The following is a 24,639-nucleotide window of genomic DNA, read 5'->3' on the forward strand; positions in this document are numbered from 1 at the left end:
TTATCATGAACGTGTGAGAAAATTGTGGTTTTTTCCAAAAGCGGCGTACACTTTCATGTGGATACATGTGTTGCTAGAATGCTCGGGTGTGTGATTAGCTTACAGTTATTTCGATGTTCTCTTAATCTTGTGTTTAAACCTCTTTCCATCTGTCCGACGTATCTCTTACCGCATGTCAAAGGAATAATGTACACGACTTCCTTACAGCCCCTGTAAGAAAGTCATGTACATTATCTACAAATTTTCTAACAAGGTTGATCCCGCAATTCTTACTCTGGCTTCCTTTCTTGCAGCCGTTTACACTTCGACACATTCCAATAAGCTTTTTCCGGAGCCGAGAAAACCAGTTCCACATTCTCTGCATTTGCAATCTTTTTTAGCTTATGTGAAACCTTGTGAATATATGACAGAACAATTGGTTTTGCTTTTTCGGTAGCCGATTCTTCACTTTTCAAATCTTTTTGGCGTTAATTGTCTTTAACGGCTTCTGCGCCACCGACGCAATCACACAGTCAGTGAATTCACTGTTCTTCAGCCATTTTACCTTTACGTTGACGCTCTGCGCCATTTTATGCGGACATGAATTTTTGAACACATTGCTTTAGACAAGACAACACTACTCCTCTTTTAATTAGCTTTGAATGCGCAGAATTGTATCCCATGAGTCCTTCTCGTCAATCAATTATATATATATATATATATATATATATATATATATATATATATATATATAGTCGAGAAAAGAAGACAAAACTACGAAACAAGTTTTACTAACGTTTCGGCGGGAGGGCCTACGTTTTGTCTTCCTTTCTCGACTGCATTTCCCACCGGATCCATTGAACTTCATCCTTACAATATATATATATATATAATTGATTCGAGTAGGACTCACGTACGAAATGTAGTTTTATTAACGTTTCGGCTGGTGCGCCCGCCTTCGTCGATTCTGACGAAGGCTGGCCCACCAGCCGAAACGTTAACAAAACTACATTTCTTACGTGTGTCTCTCTTCAATCATCTGTCGTACGGGACCCATCGATATTCATACCCAAAGTACTATATATATATATATATATATATATATATATATATATATATATATATATGCATAGGCTACCTAGGTGGAGAAATGTGTTAAACGCTTGTCATCGCGCAGGCTAGAGCGGTCGGCCGTGGAAGACTGCGTGCTCGGTGAAACGGGAATCAAGATTCGCAAGGGCGGAATGGTCACCGTGCCTCTCTACGCTCTGCATCGAGACCCGGAGTTCTTCCCGGAGCCAGACGCTTTCAAGCCTGAAAGGTGACTACTCCCACGCTTCATCTGGAGTGCGGTTTCACGATATATAGGGCCGCGTTCAGTTGCGTCAAGGACAAAGACAAGCAGCTGTTCTTAAATAAAATTACTCACAAGGTCCCTATGCATTCGCCTAAGACGACTCGAAGATGAAAGCCTTCTTCTGAGGTGATTGTAGTGATGCGCCCCCTCCCCGGAAGGCTTTCTGCACCTAACGTGATTTTTCACTGCCTCCGAGATCGGAGGCGCTGCTATAGCTTTCTACTCATTCCGTGGGTTTGTAGTGCCTCCTGGATCGGCCTACATTTGACCCAGCGACGATATCATATGACGAAGTGACTTCATGATGACGTCATCACGATGGCGTTAGAAATTTTTTGGTGCCTGAGACATCGTGAAGCCGTCATGGGGGGACGTCATGACTAGAGGACAGATTTTTAGGCACTAAATAAGCTCGTTTTAGGCTTCCAAAATTGTAAATATAGGCACAATAAATTTTCACATAAATGGAAATAATTTCAAACGAACACGTGCGCGACCTCTATCTACGACAGGAAAACAAAGGCGCCAACATTTGAACATAACGTGCTTTGTCCCGCACGGTTCGCACTCCCTTGTTCTGCAGAGTGAGTCAAGTGTACAATGTCGAATCAACACACTCCTGAGTGTCTTTCCGGCTTGACTGATTAGTGCAGAGCAGGAGCAGACAGCCAGATTGCTAAAAGTCCAGAATGGAGGGATTCCTCATATTGGCCGGGTTGAATTGCGTAGAGCCAATTTCGGCCCTGCTAGTGAACCACTGGCGTAGCCAGGCGGGGGGGGGGGGGGGTTCAACACCTCCCCTCCGCGAAACTTTTCAGATTTGCGTGTGTGTGTATATACACGCACACATACGAACGTATGCACGAACATATATAAAGTATGGTTGTCCCCCCCCCCCCTGAAAAAGATTTCTGGCTACGCTACTGCAGTGAACACCTTAGAAAGCAAATTACAAACAAAACAAGAGCTGCGTGCACATCACATTTTTCTTTCTTTTTTTTTCTCTTCATTCTCCTTTCCGCTGAAGGCTCTCCGCGGTTTCGCATTCGCCAACCGCTCCGGCCATGTCAATGCGGCGGCGAATGCTCGCTGGCGTGTCCCACTTCACTGCTGCTAGCGGTTATTGGTTGGTTGAACTAGAGGACGAGGTGGAACTCCATAGTTCCCAACGGTCAATCTTACGAGGTAGCATAAATAACGGTCTCAAACTGCACCCGAGAGCGAAACGTGAGGCTAAATAGCGTTCATATAAGCGCCAATTTTGAAAATAGGCATTTATAGGCATTTGTAAGCATTTAGGCACGAATGCCAAAATAGGCATTTATAGGCACTATAAAAACACTATAAAAGCCCTTCTTAACCTTTATTCGTGCTCATATGTCAAAATGGCGCGATAGTAGCGCGAGGACCAAAATAGGCATTTGCCTAAAATCCGGTCTCTAATCATGACACGATGGTGATCGTTTGCATCACTCGTTTTGGCGCTGATGCCACCGAGGTGCACTTTTCGCGTTTGATGAGACATCTAAGCCTTTCGCATTAATAAAGATTAGAACGAAACCTTTATTAAGATGTATGTAGAATAATGTTCGTCCGTCTGCCGCGCAGGATGGTGCTTGCATGTTCGTAAGGTATTAGAGGGACACTAAAGAAGAAAAATAAAGTCAGTTTCGCCGCAAGGGCGAAGCAATGAATGCGATAGCTAGAAAAGCGGCCCGTGATGGACGCGCTGCTACGCTGCAGAAACATCTACCCCCGGCAGCAACTACCGCGCGAGCAGACAGCGGAAGGGCAAGGTTGTCCCTGCGCAAATATTAGAAGAAGCGAGCGAGCTGACCGACGACTTTTAAATGCGCCCGTTGCGCTCCTCGCGCCATCTGGCTGGTGATGAAGAAACGCTTATAAGCGCCTGCCGTCTCTGAGTCCTGCCAGCGGTAAAAGGGTGTGTATATAACGCTCGCCGTTAGCTACCTGAAGGATCTGCGCTTTGTGGCGTAGTGGTTAGCGCCACGCGCTGCGGACCGAGAGGTCGCTGGTTGGCTTCGCAAGCATATTTCTCAACTATTTTTCTTTGGGACTTTCATATATGTATACATAATAATACGTATACTGTGCATGACGGCGGCGACGGCGACGGCAGAAACCAGCCGAGACTATCCATATAATTGCTATCGCAATAAAAAAAACTACTTTTCTCGTAGAAGGAGATTGCCTTCCACAATACAAGAAGAACTGCTCTTGCCTCGGGAAGATGTCTTGTAAGCGAGAAAACCAGCAGACAGAAAATGCAGCTGGCGACGCCATATCCAAGTTCACGCACCAACTCGTTGTGATGCCGTAGTTCTTAATCGGGTAAAAATGAAGTGCATTGTCCTCAGAGGAGGCCAGAGACCTAACGTACCAAGTTTCAGGAAACTTCGTTGATTTCATGAGGCCGAAATAGGAAAATAAACGCTTGGAAATCTCTGACATCAAGCTGTTGTTCATGTGCAGAGATTTGGGCACGAAATTTACGAAATGAAACTTTAATCTTGGTTTTCACTCGTATTAGAAAAAAAACTACTATGGTGAAGTGGTTGCTTTGGAAGAAAAATTTATCCGTTTAAATTGATTTATTGTTTGACTTTAGTGTTTCTACAAAGAGAACGTAGTGTTGTAGTATTCTATTTCACATCGAACATTACCCTTGAAGTACTTCCTCTACAGTTTTATTGCCGCTAATGTGCGTTTCTTGCTTCTTTTGCGCGTTTCCTCGGTGCGAGTGGGTACCGAGTACGGGTATATGAATGCTAATGTATGGCATGTAACAGTACGTCGCTAGCACACCAGACCTGCCTACCTCAGTCAAGTGCGACTGTACCTATGTGTTGACAAATCAGTCAATGATAGGTCGCCAGTTTTCCCGGTATTGCGCTACCTGCGGGACCGGGCCACGTTTCGCCCTTTATTTAAGATGCGAAGCAGCTTTTGCTCGGCGCTCCCTTGGCGACCGTCCGCTTTCTACCACCAAGCATAGCCATCTGAGCGCGCGCTCGTGCCAAAGAGAATTCTTCCTCTTGTTCTTCGACCGCCTTGATGATGATGGGCAGAGCACTTTGTCCGGGCTGCCGTATGCCGTCCTAGCTTGGCGTAACGCAGACAAAACCATGTGTGCTGGCACGCGGTAGCGGATTCGGGCCTGTGTAAGGTGCTGGGTAAGACGCTGTGGCCTCTCCCCCTTACACTCTCTCATCAATCATGTGATGGCGTCGGGGAACGAGATTCTGCAGACGCACGATGAACCAACGCGTTGTCTCCTAGTCAGAACGCGCTGGCACACGCTAGCGCGTTCGGGCCTGTGTAAGGGGCTGGGTAAGACGCTGTGGCCTCTCCCCCTTACACTCTCTCAGATATCGCGTGATGGCGTCGGGGAACGAGATTCTCCAGACGCACGATGAACCAACGCGTTGTCTCTTAGTCAGAACGCGCTGGCTCACGCTAGCGCGTTCGGGCCTGTGTAAGGGGCTGGGTAAGACGCTGTGGCCTCTCCCCCTTACACACTCTCAGATATCGCGTGATGGCGTCGGGGAACGAGATCCTGCAGACGCACGATGAACCCGCGTGGCGTGCTCCAATAAGAGTTCGGGGCGAGTAACGGCAACAGCAACTACAGTGAATTCATGGTGTGCTCCACTTGCAAGGACGCGTTAACATCGGGCAAGGTGCCCGTGATAAACAGAAACTTTAACTCGACCCATGCGCTGCTTCGCATCCCTACATGGTTGCCTTTTGTTGGAGATGGTGTAAATTTTCCCCTGCCTTGGACTCCCGGAAAGAGGGACTGAATTCGCCAAATAATGCTACGCATTAAAAATCACTTGTGTGCTTTCATAACTTCAGTACTTCGCAATTTTATTAGTAGTGCATAAAACAATGGAAGGAGATGGTTTCACGCGTAACAAGGGCGCGTACTCGTGTCGAAAAATACAATACGCGCGACCATTTGTATCAGCATGCGCACGCGACCATCTGTTATCGCGTGCTCGCTGTTATCGCGGCACATGCAACAGCAGCGAGCGTGTGATCTCAAAAAAATTTCCATCACGTGCGTTATCAGTATCCTACGCCGGACCCAAGATGGAGATTTCAGTCATTTCTGTGCACTGAAAGTGTCTCTCACTTTACATTCATAAATAAATGCCTTAAGGATACTGTACGTTTTGCGCCCACCTTACAGTGAAACTGACCTGTACAATTGTGAATATGTACACACAAATAGCATTACCTTAAGGGGCTCTCCAACAATTTATAAATATGGCCAGAAAATGCTGTCTACCGGTAGCCGTGGCTCCTGCGATCAAGTGTGCCGAACATTATAGCGCTGCACGCCGCGTAAAATTTACTATTCAGTTCCAAATCAGATATGAATAGCTTAATTTTCACTCGACAAATGATACCATAACTGCAATTCGGCTTAGGGCCATTGGCTGATTTGAACATCGTGAGCTCCATAGTTACCGCGGCCGCCGTGGGGTGCCGCGACGAGCCCACGCTGCGCTCTGTAGTGCTAGAACTACACGAGCGTGTTCGTGACCACACAAAGTGAGGCGCGCGTTAAAAGAAAACAAGAAAATAAAGTGCTCGAGGTCATGACTTGCGCTGCCGTACGGACATAGCTTCTTGCCTTCATATCATCACTCCCCTGTGTAGCTTTCAGCGCGTTCGCTGGGACGAAAGGAGAGAGAAATCACTTGAAGCGTGCGACGAATCCAGAACTCCACTCGAACTTGACGGGTTCTAAAAATTCTTGTTGCAGTCGATTCGTGAGGCAAAAAACTCCGGTAGTGAGGTCACTCGTTTATTACATGGAAAAGTGTACCGGCGCCACTTCAAAATTCGCTGGGCCTTGCTTTTGCTTCTTTCCTGCTCTTGGGCTGTGTCTTTTTCGCGCTCATAATCGAACGGGCTGTGTATGGATTCTAATCTTGATTCCGCCCGGGGCCTGGGCTTGTGAAAGGCAGGAAGGGTCTGTAAGACACCGCAGCGCTGCTAAAAAAACTCACAGGTTCCCTTATGCAGTCACCTAAGACTACTCGAAGGCGAAAGCCATCTTCTTGCTCTTCTCAGTTGATGTATTGATCCTGCCCGCCCCCTTCCGAAAGCGTTGTGCACCTAGCGTGGTTTTGCTTTGCCTCCAGGGTCGGAGGCACCTCACCTGATTTGGCATTGCCTCCGTAACCTGCCCACTTTTAAGTAAGCTACGATGTGATGTGATGACGGCACCATGTGACGTCACGCCAAAATTTGTGACGTCATGATGACGCCCTATGGTAACGTTATCACGTGATGAGGATTTTTCTTCATCTCTTGTGTGGTCCTCGACGCCGCGGGACACCGATTACGACGGTCAGTTTTCGCGTTTGATGAGGTATCTAAGGCTTTCGCCGTAAAAAGAAATGGCAAGGATAAGGCGTGGCTGGCATTTTTCTACGCACTCAGGTCTCTTGCGGTGGTGATTCTTTAGCGCTACGGCATTTTGGCCATTTGATACATTCCTACAAATATTTTTTCCCGATAGGTTCAGCGAAGAAAACGCCGACTCCATCAAGCCATACACGTATCTTCCTTTCGGGGCTGGACCCAGAAACTGCATCGGAATGCGACTCGGACTCCACGCTATCAAGGTCGCCTTGCTGCACTCCGTTCACAAAGTACAGTTTGTTCGGACGGAAAAAACGCAGGTGAGAATATCGACACTTCGAGTGCCTCACGTGTTATGTCTCAATGTTATCAATTGCGCGATTAGGAGCAAGGATTGTTTGTTGTTGTTCCTGTCATTGTTGTTGTCGTTGTTGCTGTGCACCAACGAAAATCTCTAACCCCTGGTGTACCCATGAGGGTCACCGACCTGTAAGAAAATCCATAGAGTTTCCTACAATACTTACTAGAGGGAACTCTGGCGCTAGTGTCTATGGGAGCTGCAACGCATGGCACTTCAGCCACCGTGGGTAGTACACGGATTTGTCTAAACTTCCTTCTTTCGGCTCCGTTTGGCTCCGCGTCGCCTGCATCCGCTTTGTCGCCAAACGAAGTTCAGCAAAAGTCAGCAGTTCCGCTTCACCACTTTAACTTTTTTAGACTCACCATTTCAAATATGGTCACAAAGTTCACAACGGCCCGTTCTTTTATTCGAAACGAACGCCAAAACACAGCAATAAACAAAGCCACAAGTGCGTTCGAAGCCGTAAGCACGAAGATTAGGCAAATCCGTGTACTACCCATCATTCCCATGCTGGCTGAACGATCGCAGCGCCAGAGTCCCTTCTGTTAGCTTTAGGAAACTCTATGGGAAAATCAGGCTCTTCTAAATAATTCGACTTGACGTTTGTAATATTGTTCACAATCGAATGACTCAGCGATCACGTCTACCGATGTTAAGCAGTTAATTTCAATTATCTCGAAAACCACGAAAATGACAGTAAGCAGATCAGGAGCAACCCGCCGCCCGATGCACATAGTGTACATATGTCCTTTTATGGGGAGAAATAAATGCGATACTACGGCACCGCACGTTGTGTGAAATGACTTCAATCGTGGCGGGAATCGGTATGAATGTCATAAACTAAGACCCTACCCTCTAAATAATTTTTAGAAAGTAGTGAATCATATATCAGCCATATATTAATTAATTAATTCGTTCATTCATTTTCAATACTGCCACTCTCATCTGAGAGCACAGCAAGGTTACATGGGTCATACAAGTGTTATAATGTCTTACACTATGTTGCTTGGTCAATGAGCTTACAAGGACAAAATTAAAGCCTTTCAAAGTGAAGACTAAAAGAGAAAGGACATTATACAATCCAAAATAGAACAAGAATCACTAACGAGTAATATTGAATTTAACAATATTAACAGCAATAATGGCATGCAGCTTCAAACAGCTTTCGAAGCAGAGGTTATGGACCAATATACACTGTTGGTTTCATTACGCCAGGATACTTCGCTATTACTTTTCGTCTAGAATTAGGTTCGATTTAAGGCAAGGTACTCTGCTGTACATCACATTATTAGGCGACATAAAATGGCCAGACGAGGCGGCGAACATTGTTTAAAACTTTTCTGCGCTTTCGCGAATAGGGTAAAACTTTGTTGTTTTTTAAAAGCGTTCTTTCCGTTTCCACGCAGGTTCCATTGAAAATGGCGACCGTATTCGGCGCCGTTACTGCCGAAGACATGACCGTAGGAATACGAAAGCGAACGCCGTTGGTTGCGTAGCTGCGCGAAAAAAAAAAAATCTTGAAGGCACGACATCAGGAAAACTATTTAGTTCCACGTAGACCCAAATCTCTTCCGTGAAGCGTGGGAGACTGCGATCTCCAAGCCAGACCTGGTCGTTCAGCGCCAACTCGTCGCCCTGGCCCGGCAGGGGTCCAGGCCATATTATTTCCGGAATTATGGACCCGCCCACCTTCAATAACTGGTGACTTATCAATAAACGTTTCTCTCTCTCTCTCTCTCCACTTTCTGCGTGCTCGATGACAGCACAGACTTTTCCATCACGCCTTTTTTCTATCACGTTCAGATTGTATGGCACACAGTTTGTATGGCACACTTGCTCCTTCAGAACAGCAATTGCGACCTTTTTGGGGCTCGTATAAATATTTTATTCAAACTTACACTGGCGTTTCCTGCATTTCAGTATACATGACCATTCAGCGCGTATCGTAATTAGTAACTAAAAATTTCGAATATTAAGTTGCTCCGTGACTTGCAGACTGCTGAGGTGGAGGTGAGACATTTAAAGCGGCAAACGTTAAAAATGCTAAATTATAGTCAACGAGCGTCAATAATATTATGAATCATCGCAAATAAAAATTGCTTAGCAAAATTGTGCTACTGACGCCAATGAGTGCTCAATTCTCACGCACATTAGTCGACGCGGTGGCCCACTGGTTGCACCACTCGACTGCTGGCCCGAATGTCGCGGGTGCGATCCATGCTGGGAAATCGCATTGCGATAGAGGCGGTATGCTACTGTGCGATGTCACTGCACGTTAAGAGACCGCACGTGGTCGAAATTACCCGGAGCGCTCCACTACGACGTTTGTCATAGCCTGAGTAGCTTTGGGACGTTGGATCCCACAAAGTGACCGACCAGTCATATAGACTTGGGAAGTACTCAGACGTTATGCCAAAGGAACCAGCGTTCCAGTTATTAAAAAAAGCCTTGTTTAAGAATTGTCGGACGGAATTACCAAGGAGGCTAACCATAGGCGTGCACAGGATTCTCCATTAGCTGGTAGTGGGGTAGGGGGGGAGGGCAAGTGAACATAAAGCAGTGTAGTACTTCTCACAAGGGCTTGCCATTGGACCCCTGCTCTCCGGAGTAAAGGTGGGAAGTAAACGGCTATTTAAATGCAACGTGGAGAGCGCTTGGTCGCCATTATCGTCAAAAAACATGCGCAGCCATAACCCCGCGCATTGAAAAATGACGTGAAAGATCCGACTGAGTGAATCGGCGCCCCCCTTTAGAGGATTAGGGGGAGGGGGGCTGCCCCTTCCTTCCTCTGCACACGCCCATAAGGCGAACATTGTTTGTGGCCTGCCTTTAGGATCAACATTCCACAGGTAGTGGTACTCACTACACATCTGCCCCATGCCGTTTTCTTGAGTGTACCTAGAACTCTAATGATAATATATTTGTTGGGCTTTTACGTCCCGAAACCACGATATGATTATTAGGGTCGCCGTGGTGGACGACGTCCGAAATTTTGACCAAGTGGGGTTCTTTAACGGGCACCTAGACCTAAGTACACGTGTCTGAAGCATTTTTGGCTCCATCGAAAATGCGGCCGCTGCTGCCGGGATTCGATCCCGCGACCTTCGGGTCAGCGGTCGAGCACCGTAACCACCAGATCACCACGGCGGGTACCTAGATCTGTGTAATCGAAAAAGTGTGGAGTAAAACTTCATTAACGTAATTGGTGATATGTTGCAGTAAAGCTCTTGTTTGGGCTAGTTGGTTCATTCTTGAACAAATATTGGAGGGTTGCGCGCAAAAAAAAAAAACACGGAAGAAGGAAAGCAAATGTACAGGAGGGCCGCTGTGTCTTTTCGCGCATCCTTGCTAGATGTGTTGACGTAATCAGTGCGCGAAAAAAACACAGCTCCCGCCCTGTATACTCGCCTTTCTTCGTGTTTTTTTCGCGAAGCCCTGCTGTATGGGTATATATAACTAATGAATTTTAGATATACGAGAGTCACTGGCGCCAATAAAATGTCAGCCAAAGGAAAATATACAGGCAGATGTAGCAGCTGAACAGAGAAATATCTTGCAGCATATGTCTCCCGCTCGTTAATTTCGCCTATATATGGGTTATACTCAAACTAAAGTTATAGAAATAAAAAAATAAATGAAAGAAATTGTGGATGGCACGGTGTCACACCTAGGCACGTGATTGAGGTATAAAGGCAACTTACATAAATAAGTATTTATTCCAATTCAGTTACTTAAAGCGGTCCTGCAACACCTCTTGAACATGCTCAGGAAACGCTGCCGATCGGTAGTCAAGGCTGCTGAGAACATGTGAGCTGCGGGGGATGCCCAGGTAAACCTGTCTAATATGTATGGTGCATATGGTTCGCGTCATTCGTCGCAACGTCTTCTTAGGAACACACCGGTGAGCGCGTTCTAGATTTGCACGAGGTGCTTGATGGAGGGAAGTGAGGCAGAAACCTGGAGAAAGATGATGTGCTAGCCTGACGAATAATAGACGCATTTATCGGAACTAGCGCAAGAGTTTTCTTTTAGGGGCGAAGCTCCTTAAGGCGGCACCCGTTCGTCCCTCGTAGTCGTAGTCGTAGTGCGTAACCAGTCTTACGCTTTGACCTCCAAGGTGGTGCCGGTGGGAGATTTTTCCTGTGCGTTGTTGAACAATAAAAAATTCGCAGCGTTAGCTAAAAGCCGACTTCTTCTGTCTCTCATTCCCATTAGCAGCCATTCTTTACCTCCAAGGTAGTGCCTGGCGAGATTTCTCCTGTGCGTGATTAAACAATAAAAATTTTGTTCAAAACGCCGTTGATTGATGAAATAAACCAACGAAAGACGCCAGATGCTTTGTAAAAGCAAAACGAAAGAACGCCAGATGTTTCTAAAGCAAAACGAAAAGACGCCAGCTGCTTAACGAAAGACGCCAGATGTTTTCTAAAGCAATGGTTTTCTAAACAATGAAAATTCACAGCGTACATGCAAAATTAAAGTGAGCTGCAAGTCGTCATAACTCATCGAACCTTTAGTATAAACGCGCCCGATCTCACGTCGATGATGATGTACTGGGCAGAATTCACGGAACGTTCACGGTTTACCGATGAACCTCCGCAGCTTCGCCCACACATCATCATTCACTCCGTGGATATGCTGTGATTTTTTTTTCTTAACTTTTGTGCGCAGCTAAGCTGTATGCATATTACTCGGATTCTCGAAAATCTTCGCGCCCGTCGACAGACTACAATTGCATGAATCGCAGCGAAAAGTGGCTATCTTGATTAAAATTATGCATGCAAGATTAAATAATTTTGTCCAGTTCATATAAGTGCTTGGATAAGTACAAGATAAAAGCTGCATATTTCAGACAAAAGTGTTAATCTTGACTTTAAATTGCTGACGTTATCTTCCCAGAAATCAGTTATGACATTCAAGGTTTCATTGTAAAACCGGGACCACAAGTAAGCGGGCCTACCAGCACGTTCCACTTCTCTCGCCAAATCAGCCATTGGAACCCAAACGTGCTTTGTTTGATTCGTTGCTTTACAGCCCATAAAAACGGGCCGCCTGTACTCATCTTGGAGAAAGTCGTACCAGCTGCTGGTAAGACAGCAAGTGGGGCCACTCGGTTGCGATTCATCTTGAACTCGCAACACTTGACAAGGAAAAATACAAGGATATGAACAACATGGCGCTCACTCTTAACTGATTGTCTATTGAAAAATTGTGAAACATATACGTGTAGCAAGTGCATAACCCGTGACATATAGCTGCTGGTCTGTGTTCGAAGCACAGGCACTTGTTAGCGAACTTGAACTGGTATAGCGCAGTACGGGGAAAAAAAGAAACGGCCGAGCAGACCGACTGGTACTGGTATAGCGTATCCCCGTAATGCGCTATACCAGTTCAAGTAAAAACGAACCAACTCGCCCAATCTTCAACACTTGTTAGCGAAGCTTCTTCAGTTGCAGAGTTCGAGTGCGGCAGCATCGTACGCCAAAAAACCAGGCGCCGGCGAGTGACCAGAAATGCATCCCTCCAAGGCGCGCTTGTCGCATGCGCATTTGTATGCGCCGTTTTCCAATAACCGATGCTCTCTTCTCTTGATCGTGGGTTCGTTGGAGATCAGCCGTTTCTGATGTGGCTTTGTGATTTTTTTATCGAGGTCACTTATCGTTTCACGCTGCCACATTTCATTGTTGCGTTTCGTTGTTTCGCGTACGACCATCACTGTAGGTTGTAGCAACAGAAGTGTTGCGCCGCTAAGGCCGTGGGTGATGGTCCATTTCCCGGCATGGAGCAAGGACAAAGTTAGGAGGGAGCGTTGCGCAATGCGATAAAAAGAAAGAAAGAAAGAAAGAAAGAAAGAAAGAAAGAAAGAAAGAAAGAAAGAAAGAAAGAAAGAAAGAAAGAAAGAAAGAAAGAAAGAAAGAAAGAAAGAAAGAAATGGGTCAGGCACGCACACGCCAACCTTCGCTTATGGAAGTCAACGTTGTTGACTTTCAAAAGGGGTTGTTTTCCAAAGTTGCTGTCACTGATTCTCCCACATTTCAACATTAAGAGGTCAGCTGCTACACTGAACACTCCATGCATGCACTGGAGGGAAGGGCGGTATTATAACGTAGGAACACCTTGCGCACCAGCTATATATATTTGCGCAGTGCTTTGATGTTATAGTGTCCATGTCGTTTATGAAGCGCCGCGCTTCGCTGTTGTTGGCACTCGTGTAAGGCGTAGCAGGTAGGGCCAAAGAAAAAGTGAAAATATAGGCTCTGTAGGGACTTCCTGTCTGGCGGTCTCTACAGAGTGGTCGCATATTTTTCGGGACGAGGACGGCCGTAGAAGACTGGTTACAACTTGATTTTGGAAATGCAGGAAATGATTGATTACCGGTAATCGATTACAAGAAAATGCAGTTGAATTACCCGGAACGTTACGGTTTCGATAAAGTAATCGATTATATTGCAAAATTACAAGAAGATGCAATTGATTACAAGTAATCATTTACTTGTAACATGTTGCGTAAAAGTCTGCTGTGTGATGCTTCCCAAAGCGCTGGTAACGCCCCTCAAGTGGTGTTTAAAGTTACCCTGCCACCACTAAGTGCTTCTCCGACGAGGTCATGGCAGCAGGCGCGTGGAACGCATTGTTCTTCCAGGAAGGCACCACACGTAGCACGTCGGCAAATCTGTCCCATACGCGTTTGCACTTGAAGCAGCTCATGAAAAGAGTAACGTGCCTGATGCACAAAGGACATGCCCGCATATTTGCACATTGACGTCTCGTAATATTCGAGAGTCACAAGGCGGACCAATTTTATAGGTGGGTACAAGTGCACCCAGGTCTTAAAGTCTCCCTTCATTGGAGGGGCCGGGGTGCCTCAGAGGGCGACGACCTATATACATACATACACACACACATACAGCCCCTCCTTAAGAAATGGAAAGGGGAGCCGCCCCCCCCCCCCTCCGAGCCCCCCCCCCCCTTCCCTTTAAGCCCTGGCTGCACCTAAACTGAAGGGCCAGGCTGCGAACGCCAAGCGACTGTGGATGCCGGAGTCGCCGCGTTTCTTATAGGGTGATGCCCGAGTCAATTTTGTCGAAGCGTTTGAAGCGGTCGTGGTAGCTCGGTCGGCCTGAGCGTTCCTTTTAATCTCACAAAAGGGCATATCGCAGGCATGGAGGAAAGAAAAAAATATAGGAGGGAGCACGCCTAGCGTTCACAAGCCAACCTCATCTGAAGCCGCGCAATCCTCCTTTGAAACCGCGCCAACCTCCTCTGAAACGCTTGCTCCTCGCGTTCGAGGCTCATTTCCCATGGTGCTCCTGTTTCATTTCCTTTTTTGGTGGGCTCATGAACAAAAAAACAAAAATTGACGAGCGCGCGCTTCTAGCGTCCACAAGCCAACCTCCTCGGACGCCGCTTCCCCCTCTCACCGCTTGCCTATCACGTGAGGGTGCTCATTTCCCAGCATGCCCATGTTTTATTTGTTTTGGCTGGGCTTCAAAAATGTCACGTGACGCTCCCTCCTGGTTTTTTTTTTCCTCCATGATCGCAGGCGTTTAGTGTTTATTGAAAAAGAAACAGCAAGATTTTTTTCACACGGTGACAATGGAAAGGAAACGACATGGACAGGCGCTGACTTTCAACTGGAATTTTATTGCACACGAGAGGTATCATCATCATCATCATCATCATCATCATCAGCCTGTCTACGCCCACTGCAGGGCAAAGGCCTCTCCCATGTTCCGCCAATCAACCCGGTCCTGTGCTTTCTGCTGCCACGTTATACCTGCAAACTCCTTAATCTCATGTATCCACCTAATTTTCTGTCTCCCCCTCACGCGTTTGCCATCTCTTGGAATCCAGTCAGTTACCCTTAATGACCACCGGTTAGCCTGCCGACGTGCTACGTGCCCGGCCCATATCAATTTCTTCTTCTTGATTTCAACTATGATATCCTTAACCCCCGTTTGTTCCCTGACCCATTCATCTCTCTTCCTGTCTCTTAAGGTTACACCTATCATTTTCCTTCCTATCGCTCGCTGCGTCGTCCTCAATTCAAATTGAACCCTCTTTTTAAGTCTCCAGGTTTCTGCTCCGTAGGTAAGTACCGGTAAGATGCAGCTGTTATATGCCTTCCTCTTGAGGGATAGTGGTAGACTACCGGAGATTATCCCGATTATTCGGAGGATCGTGGCGACACGTTGAAGGACTGGACAGGCACGGTTGCTCAGGTCTGGCAAACTTGAGTTTATTTACACACATTTACACTTGCTGACAAAACAAGGGCTGGGGCGGCCACTGAACAGCTCTCGCGAACAACTGGGCTGGACCCGCACCAAGCGTTCAAGCTCTCAAGAGAATTCAAGTTCTGCGTCACTGGATCAGAGTCGGCGCCAAGCACGACCTCTGTCCCCTCTTCAACCTATCTGTCGAGCACCAAGCTCTCCTCCGAACTCACCTATTTCCTCCTTCAAATAAACCCTGTCTTGTCTGAGACGGCCTTATGGGACGAACCCTTTTCGACGCTCCGCCATTGAAACAAAGAACTTTCTTTCTAGCAGAGACATGTCTCCACCTCCACGTTCTCACGCTTTGCTGCCCTTATTATGCAGGAAACCAACTAAAGACGCAATCCATCACATATACACTCAAAGTACACTGAAATACACCACGCCAACGTGCCTATAGTTTACATTGCCGTCTCGAGCCTTGTCTGCGACAAGGTGCCGCCGGCTGTTGCAATTACCGCAAGACCACGTCGGTGCTCATTCAGCGAGGACCTTTTTCGTTGTCAGTCTCCGTGAGACCGCTTCCGTCACACGGGTGATTCCGCAGCGAAAGGAGCGATCGACGAAAGGTCGCAGGGTTCGGTGACAAAGGCGCGGGTAGGGGCGAGTATATGGCTCGTCTGAGCGGCCGTTTTTCATCAACGCGCCCCATTTCCGTCGGGCTCCATCTACCAATTAGCCACCGTTGACCCGCACCGGTGAAATCTTCCCCTGAGCATAACTTACGTTATGGGAAAATTTGTAATCACACTGAAGCAGGTTAATCGCCGCGTGATTATACTGCCCTGCAGGCCCGTAGCCAGGGGGGAGGGTGCTAGCCCCCCCCCCCCCCGAAATTTTGGTGAAGTAGGTGTTTTTACCAAAAATAAATGACGAAAATAGGTGCTTTTCTCAAATAGTCAAGGTTTTTAGCAAGTGCCCCCCTCCCTCCCTCCCCCGAAAACAATTCCTGCTGCCCTGACGTTGGAGCTGTTGCGTAGTCTTGGAACTGTGTCATGGGTTGCGCTCTCCGGCACCTTCTACAGTCGGATACAACTTTAGAAGTCAGCGGGATTTCCTGCTCAAAGGCGGATGAACACAAGTCTGCACCAATGGGCGCGCACTCGGGACTGACGTCATGAGCAGGACGGCCGTTGGCTCCGCCTTCGGAGAACATCGGCGCGTGCATGAGCGGAACAATTTCTTTAATCGCGGAGGCGATCGGCTGCCGCGCTTCGGTCGTCTGGACGGGGCCTCTCCTGACTTCTTAAGTTGTATCGGTCTACAGTCGAGCCGTCCTCCTCGGCTCCTTCCTGAAACAACGCCGCTCGCGCTGAGAGTCCACGCTTTGCCGTGACTGTCGCCATTGCGTATTGTCGTTGAGTGCCGCCAAATAAACCCCTTAACAGAGCCATGTCGTGCGTCCATGACATCGCGTGCAAGCTGTCAATAGAAAACTGAAGCCAACACACGTCACTGTCACACCTGATCTCGCAAACCCATGTGTACACTTCAGGAATTGAGCTAAATATTCCGCCGTTTTAACGCATACACGCGTTAATACCACCGTTATTGGGCCTCTCTGCATGAATAGCGAAATAATCAGCATGAGATCTGCTGATAACACTAACGTGAGTTCGCGTTCCACCATGCTGGAGCTCCAACATGGCTGTTTCAGTGACGTCAGTGGTATCCATTTATGACCATATCGCGTAATTTTCGTCGTGAAGTTGTTTGAGATAAGGAACTGTTACACGCCAGACTTACTGCTAATATGTGCAAAACAATGCTGAAGCAATTATATTCCTAACAAATTGGGCCATTGTTACGATAACATCGTTAACCTCTAATAGATCTAATATATAAAACAGGGGAAAATTGCCACCACTGTATTCCACAACGTGCGAAACCTATATACTACGGATGACTCCAGAATACACGGGCTTAGGGCTACGGATGCTCTTACATTAATCGCCTCTTTACCGGATGTCTGGTTTCATTTGGCGAGTTTCGTGCAACTATTCGTCGAGTCCTATACGGGTGCGCCATTCGTGAATACACTGCACAGGTGCCATAGAGACGTAAAAACAGAAATAAAGAGAAACGCACGGAGCATCATGCATCAGCCAGCGCGGTTACCTGCATTAAAAAAAAAACAGAAAACATGGGCTCGTCGTTAAGAGTGCATGGACAGCTACGCGACCCCGCACTTTCTGTGCTACACAGTTTAAGGTCATCCGCCCGTGCGCAGCGCAGATAGAAAGCACCATTGTACATTCTGCGCGCTCCCAGGCGTTGTTAAAAAGCTAACGCCGGTGTTGGTAAATTGGCGTCTACTATGGCATTTTCTTTCAGCATCGCCGATTGCATGCTGCTGTTGTCTGTGGCGTGGATCTTGCTCTACGGGTGAGAAAGTATTGCTCTTCACTGCTATTTTGGCGCGTCAAGTGTATTTCCTTTGACGAAGTCCTCATAATTGCCTCTCTGAGAAGGGGAACTGTTTTAAATTTGCTTGGAATAACAGGACATTGAGCTGGTTGGTAGAGATTCGCCATGAAAGAGAGTGAGGACCGGGGACACGGAAACAAGAGAAGAGAATCAAACATCGCTTGCGTTGTTGGTTCTTCTTGGCATTCGCTTTGCTTACGAGAAGACATTATAAGGACGTCGAACTCCAAGTTACTCGGTGGCTGGGATGTTTTGCTTGTGAACACTTGGTCTCCGATTTGATCCCAGGTAATGGCGATGCGAGCGCAATGCTATGATGCAGGTGTGGTTAGACGTAGGTGCATGTTAAAAATGCCACATGGCGAGAACAAGTCCAGACATCTTTGAAGTGCCGCCAGAATGTTGAGATTATGTAAATAAATGTATCTTTCTTTTTGCAAAGCTGGCGAAGGGTATGTGTGTGTGTGTGTGCGCGTGCGTGTGTGTGCGTGTGTGCGTGTGTGCGTGTGCGTGAGTGTTAACTTGAAAGTATTCAAAAGTTATACTTTGAAGTGGCGCTGAATACGTTACTTTAAACTCTAATGAGTATTTTAACCAATTGACGTACGAAGTCTGTATCACAACTCAATTACACTCTGACACGCATTGAAGTTGGAGGAAACAAGTCACTCCGAGCTTGTGCCCGCGTAGTAGGAATTCTGAGGCAGTATTCGTAAGGCAAAACTTCCCGCTAGTCTAGACACACTGGCATTACGCATAAACTTGTCAAGAAGTGTGGAAAGAATCTTATTTTTCTTTTTGAATAAAGCTCAGGCTGAAATATGGGGCACAGATGTTCGCACGTGCGGATGGTTGTAGGGTAAAACCAAGTTAAATTTGTAGTAAGGTCTGAGACGCATAAATATTCACATTAGCAACATGCCCGCTAAATGCGTCAATGAGAACATAAGAATTGTGAACTATAAAATTTAACTGACGCGATAGTGCCTGTTGTCTGTAGATCAAGTTCGACTTTTCAGGTTTGTTTAACGTTCACCTTAACTGCAGTCACGTGATCTTTCCTGTATTGTATCGCTGTTGAATTGTGGCGCTGCAGTAGGGAATGGAAATATCAAAACTCCTGCTCAACAGCAGGAACAGTTGTAGAGACTGGAACACCTTGGCGTTTTGATGAAAAATAATTTCCTCAATTTGGGTGTCTCTGGTTGAGTGTAGAACAGTTGGATTCATTGATATAATCTTTAAGAACCACCTTACACGCTTCATTGGGCTTATACCTCATGTAAATTGCCACGAGGTGTGGCAAACAAGCTCTCACAAAGAAATAAGTGATTTTCATTATTAAGCTGCGGAAAACATCTCAATGCTTCGGTCTCAATAGACGTGTTGGCAATATTAGTGTGTGACGTAGAAGGGAGGTGCATGTATTATTTTGACTGTTTGGGATATACGAATCTCGCTTGATGCCTGCAACACAGCTCCTATTCGTAGCATTGATATTGCTTCGGCGTCGCATTAGCTTTGGGAGATAGTTGTTGTATATTGGACGATGTTATGGTATTTATTTCTCACTAAGTATAGCAAGTTTGTTAAAAAGATTCACACCGGAAGCTTCACGAATAATTATAGAAGTACGACAAAAAAAGAACTTCTTTTTAGCCAATAAAGTTTGTTATGCAGAAACGTTTGAGGTGCAGTAGAAAGCATCAGTGTTACCAAAAAATTAACATTCTAGCAGGCTTAATAGCAGGCGAAATTGAGAAATGTACTAACTGGAGAAAATATTACGGGAAGTGTAAACCCCGGCCTTTTTGTGGGAAGAGTTTTCATACGTAAACTAGGTCGAGCGTATGAAGCAAATTTGCAGAAATACTTTTGTTCCCCTGGCACATCGACGGCGTGCGCAAAAGGGCTTGATTCAGCTGGTGCACAACTATTCTTTTTTTTTTTACACGCCAGTGAAAAAAAAAAGGCTTGATTTTTGACATCCACGAAAGCACTTAGTGACTCAACAGTTCTACACGTACGTCCGCATACTTTTAGCGCAGATTTCGCGTAGCTTTAATGAGGCACTCATAGAGGCAGTTACGGAGTGCTGCGTGCGCCTACACGTGCAATGGTAACGTCGATGTATTTTTCTTTCCTTAATTTTCAGTTACCTCTCGAGACACAGAAATTACTGGCAGAACCAAAATGTTAAGTCCGAAAGCTTGTCGCTCGTGTTTGGTCCAATTCAAAGAATGCGTAGGGTAAGTTATTTTTGCGATATTATTATGTGTTGGTAAACCACCGTAAATGATGATGAATAACGCTAAGCATGAGAAAGAACGAGGGAGAAGAAGAAAGCGCTAATTATAAGCTAAGGCTCCTTTTCTCCTTGTTTCTTTTCACGCTCCGGCACTAATTATCATTCATAAGTATGAAGCACACTGCGGTACACCGTTAAAGGAAACACCGTAGCGCGTGGCGTGCACTCGGCGCCACCGCCAATAGACGGCTGCAAGGAGTTTTGTGCGGACGCAGTGAGCACTGTCAGGTGTGCTAATCCGCCGTTTTCTACCGTCTGCTACCGCACTCCGAAACGTCGCGAAGCAGGCTATTCCCTCGACGAAAGAGCACCACGCCCGGTGGTCACAACAATTGCGCGAAGCTCGTTGCAGCCGCCGGCCGGCGGTGGCGCCGAGTGGACGCGACGCGCTCCGATGTTTCCTTTAAGAGGGGACCGTTGTGTACCAACAGGCCCGATCCGCTGCGCCCTTTGCAAAGCGCCCTACACGAGGATACATCGACAGGGGGGCTATCTATGCATGCCCCTATAACTAGAGGGAAAGAGAAAGATAGAACAGGACAGGAAGTGAGGTGAGGCAGACGAACGCTCGGTTTGCCACCCTACGCAGTTGGGAATAGACAGGCAAATAGAGGGAGAGAGAGTGAGCGCTGTACGCGCGTAGAGTGACGAACGGAAGGACAAGAGTCGCCCACAGAGGGCCGAGTTCCTCTGGCATACGCGACTTTCGCCCTCTGGCATTGCACTGAAGAATCACGTCCCTTCCGACTTCAGCGTGAAAAGAAGGCGGTGGGCGAGCCATAGTGAGCACTGAAGAACTCCCCTAGAAGTGTTACTATATAGATTAAAAACGCACAGCACTCGCAGATCTGCTCGGCCTGTAGACTTCGGCAGTTTACTCAAGAGCATGCGTATGGCATTCATTGGCAGGAGGTCGAAGCCTCGTAAGCAGTTGCTTGTCTTCTTTATACAACGTGTCGGAAACGAGCGTCTTGTTCGAGTCTGCCAAAGTACGTCTCTTCCCTTGAAGGCTTTCGATGTGGCGTAGACTGTTGTTTTGTCTGTAGCTTCTTGACACCACTGGATACAAATATTATGTTTGTGAAGAGCTTGTCCTTGGCCTATTTGGTGAGATACTGAATGCAAAGAGGGCAGGTTTCCCTGGTGCGTTATTGACGTCAGCGGCAGAGACCCTCCTGCAGAATATAAAAGGCAAGAAGAAAGCAATGTGTACGGAAACGATGACCGTAAGACCTCCAGTGGTGCCATATGTTGACAAGGTTACCCACAACCTCAAGAAGGTGGCAGACAGGTATGGTGTACCACTCGCCTTCTCAGCCCCGGTTAAGTTTGGTCAGCTGTGCCCTCGCACCTCTGGTGGCGGGACAAGACCACAAGGTTGTGGCAAGAGACACGGTACTGTGCATACGGATGTGAGACAGGAGTAGTGCATGAGGTCCCCCTGGCATGTGGGAAATCTTATGTTGGATAGACTGGGCTCTGTGTTAATATGCGAACCAGGGAACATGAGCGAAATATAAACGAAGATAACGAATTAGAGCATTTGCCTGCGCACTGCAAAGCCTGTAAGTGTGAACCGCGATTTGGTAACCTGAAGATTCTTGGTAGGAGCAATGGACGAACGGCTCGTGAATCTTTGCAAGCGTCTTACATTCAGAAGTTGGGTGAATTGTGCATTAGCGAACCGTCGTTACAACTGTACCACTCGGAGATTAGATTTCTTGAGCGTTGGTTGCCCTGTTAGCCATGCTTGTGGTTTTTGGCTCATGCGTTGTATTTTCAGTATATATTCTTTGTGTACTGACACTAAATAAATTTAGTTGGAAATGCCGCCGGTGTCGTCGTCCTCGTCTTCATTAGTGTGCGTGTTTTTGAGCGGCAAACTACGCATTTCTTATGTTTATGCTCTGTTGAACACTACATGTACCATACCGAATTGCTGTGTGTATAATACATGCAGTAATAATATATGCTTTCTATGTCTCTAGATAGCTATAATGAGAGCTAACTGCAATCCTGCCAAAGTGCAGGACACTGGAAAATACGGGAATGTTTCTTTTTTTCAATAATACGAGATCTCTAGACATACACAACTGTAATGATTGATTCATCTTTTTTTCATGGATACTTAACACCAGCCGATCTGCTTAATTGATCAAGAACGATGTCAGAAGATGGGACGAGTGTGCGGGTAATGTTGTTTTCACTTTCTTGATCATTTCTGAATACGCATAATCCATATGTGTGGCGTATCGGCAATCTACGCACTCCACCATCACGACAAGGAACACAGTTTTTTGCTCAAATCCGACAATTTTCTCTGTGTGTGCTTCTGTAGGACGTTTCGAGACGACTTAACACACATTAGTGAGTGATGTCCTGACTTCCCCGTCTGCAGGAATTGCTGTTTCAAGAGAGGTAATACGTTCCTTTTAGCTTTGGCGGCATGTAGATCAGAAACAAAAAAAAGCACATTGCGTCCCCCGTTTCTCGCTACATTGATTAACAGCGGATCCGAATGTGCTATGAATAAGCTACTGCCTTCCTGCCTTCTAATAAGTTTGCATAAAGGTTATGTTAAAGTGAAGATAAACAGTAAAACATTCTAGAAACTGGAAAAAAAAACATTTTAGAGGATGAAAATATTGAGGTATAGTGCCTTCTGAAAGCAGTTGATTGATGTAAATCTAGCCTTCTTTTCTTCAAGAAGGCAGGTTTATGTTATGATCGTGTCATTACGTTCTGTGTATTTACGTACAAGACTGATATTTTTTTTTTCATGCGTCACAGAACATTAAAAATGTTAGTGTGCATATAAGCACCTGTATACATCTTCATGCGCGTGTTGTATACTTTTCTAGACTGACGTTCAAAACAATGTGTTGTACTGACTGTTCGTTGTGTGTTTTACACTTGGTGTCACACCGTGTGCGATATTTCGCGACAACGTTTTGTTTTCGTAAATTCTTTTCCTTCGATCTGCATAAGCAAAGCCACAATTCGTAAACGGCACGTGCCGCTTAATGGGGCGAATCTTACCTACTTCAAGGTTTATGGAAAAGCTTTATTGGGGTGTCAATAAAAAAATGCTACAAAAGAGAATGTAATAGTCGGTCACGACTCGTTCACTCACTGCCAACTTGAAAGCTTAAATGAGCAATGATATGCAGTTACAGATAGAGGCGTGGAAACTTGGCTACGTTTCATTGAAGACAAACTTTAACTAAACAAATTGTACAACAAGGACAGGACACATGAAGCTCAACTTAGCCGTTGTCTGGCTTTTATGCGAGTAATAAAACTGTCCTATTCAATACCTTTTACATCACATTTATAAGACGTGCACGCGAGTTTTCAAAAAGTCACAGATGAAATATCACTGAACTGACTGACGTTTACGATAGAGAGAGGTATGCTTTCAAAGTTGTTTGCTAGCTTGTCCCGAGAAGCGTTTGATCATTTTGAAAAAGCCTTACCGGAGGATAGCGTAATGTTGCGGATATTCGCGAGAGGTAGGGATGAGACGTGCGCGTCGCTCTTTCTCACGACAACAGTTTAGACGCGATTCCTATACATAGCCACGTTTTGTCGATATGGCTGCTCATTTAATTTTTGCATGGATGTGTTGTTGGGAGAGCTGAATAACGCAGCCCTTAACCGCTTCCGCCGACACATCACAGTATTTACGAAGGAGGGAAACCAACGTTGATGGTGACGGATCCTGACCTGCTGAAGCAGATTCTAGTCAAGGAATTTCCGTCGCTGCCCAACAGACGGGTAAGACTGCCTGCATACTTTTGTAGATTCAAGTTCAGAACATTGTGTTCTACTGACTGTTTGCGGTGGGCTTTACACTTGGTGTCACATCGTGCGCCATATTTCGCGTTCCCGACAATGTTTTGTTTTTCTTAAATTCTACTCCTTTGTTTGCAGTTCCTTTTCTTTTTTTTCTCGCGACGCGTTCAACTGAAATATGTCGTGACCCAAAACAAAAAGATAGATTAAATTGGTGCAATAATATTGACATATAAGTTTGTAATAATGTTTCTGAACGACAAGACATGAATAAAATTATAAGGAATATTAGGATGCTGTGCAAGCAGCGCAACAAAGCGCAACACGTTGCATCCCAATGACTTTCTTAATGCAAAACAAATGAACTTTTAACACTTAATGCTGCAAGCAGTTTCGTGCGCTTAATTCTGACGGGCATAAAAATATTATTTACTGATAGGAACCGACTTGCAAACAGATTGCGTTAGTGCTTAGTCTCCGAAATTTATTTCTAAACGAAAGTGTACGCTCTTGTAGCTTATTTCTTTTTTTTTTCTCGATATAATCGTACGGTGACTCGGGCGGAGTTGCCCGTAGATAAAGTTGAAGTGACTCATCTGCTTCTTGAATTTGCAGTTAATGTTAAAATGAGCTGCCATATTTGCTCCTCCAAGCTTAGAGGAGCGAATGTTAGGGTTTGCGAAAGTATGTCAATGAAACAAGAATGCCAACCACACTCGTTTCCGGCATTCAA

General features: G+C 46.1%; 1 protein-coding gene across 3 annotated transcripts in view; it reads left to right on the plus strand.

Moving 5' to 3' along the window:
- Positions 1-24,639, plus strand: part of LOC119397365 (cytochrome P450 3A24) — a 102,105-nt gene that overhangs the window by 35,742 nt on the left and 41,724 nt on the right. The window contains exons 11-13 of one of the 3 annotated variants that reach the window (XM_049416818.1): positions 1,157-1,300; positions 6,894-7,056; positions 8,504-8,664. In XM_049416818.1, the coding sequence (XP_049272775.1) occupies positions 1,157-1,300; positions 6,894-7,056; positions 8,504-8,593 (397 nt within the window). In that variant the 3' untranslated portion in view covers positions 8,594-8,664. Of the gene's footprint in view, positions 1-1,156; positions 1,301-6,893; positions 7,057-8,503; positions 8,665-24,639 lie in introns of those variants that run through there. The other 2 variants (XM_049416819.1, XM_049416820.1) reach the window with 2 other exon arrangements.

Source organism: Rhipicephalus sanguineus, chromosome 6 (genome assembly GCF_013339695.2).
Source record: "Rhipicephalus sanguineus isolate Rsan-2018 chromosome 6, BIME_Rsan_1.4, whole genome shotgun sequence".
NCBI lineage: Eukaryota > Metazoa > Arthropoda > Arachnida > Ixodida > Ixodidae > Rhipicephalus > Rhipicephalus sanguineus.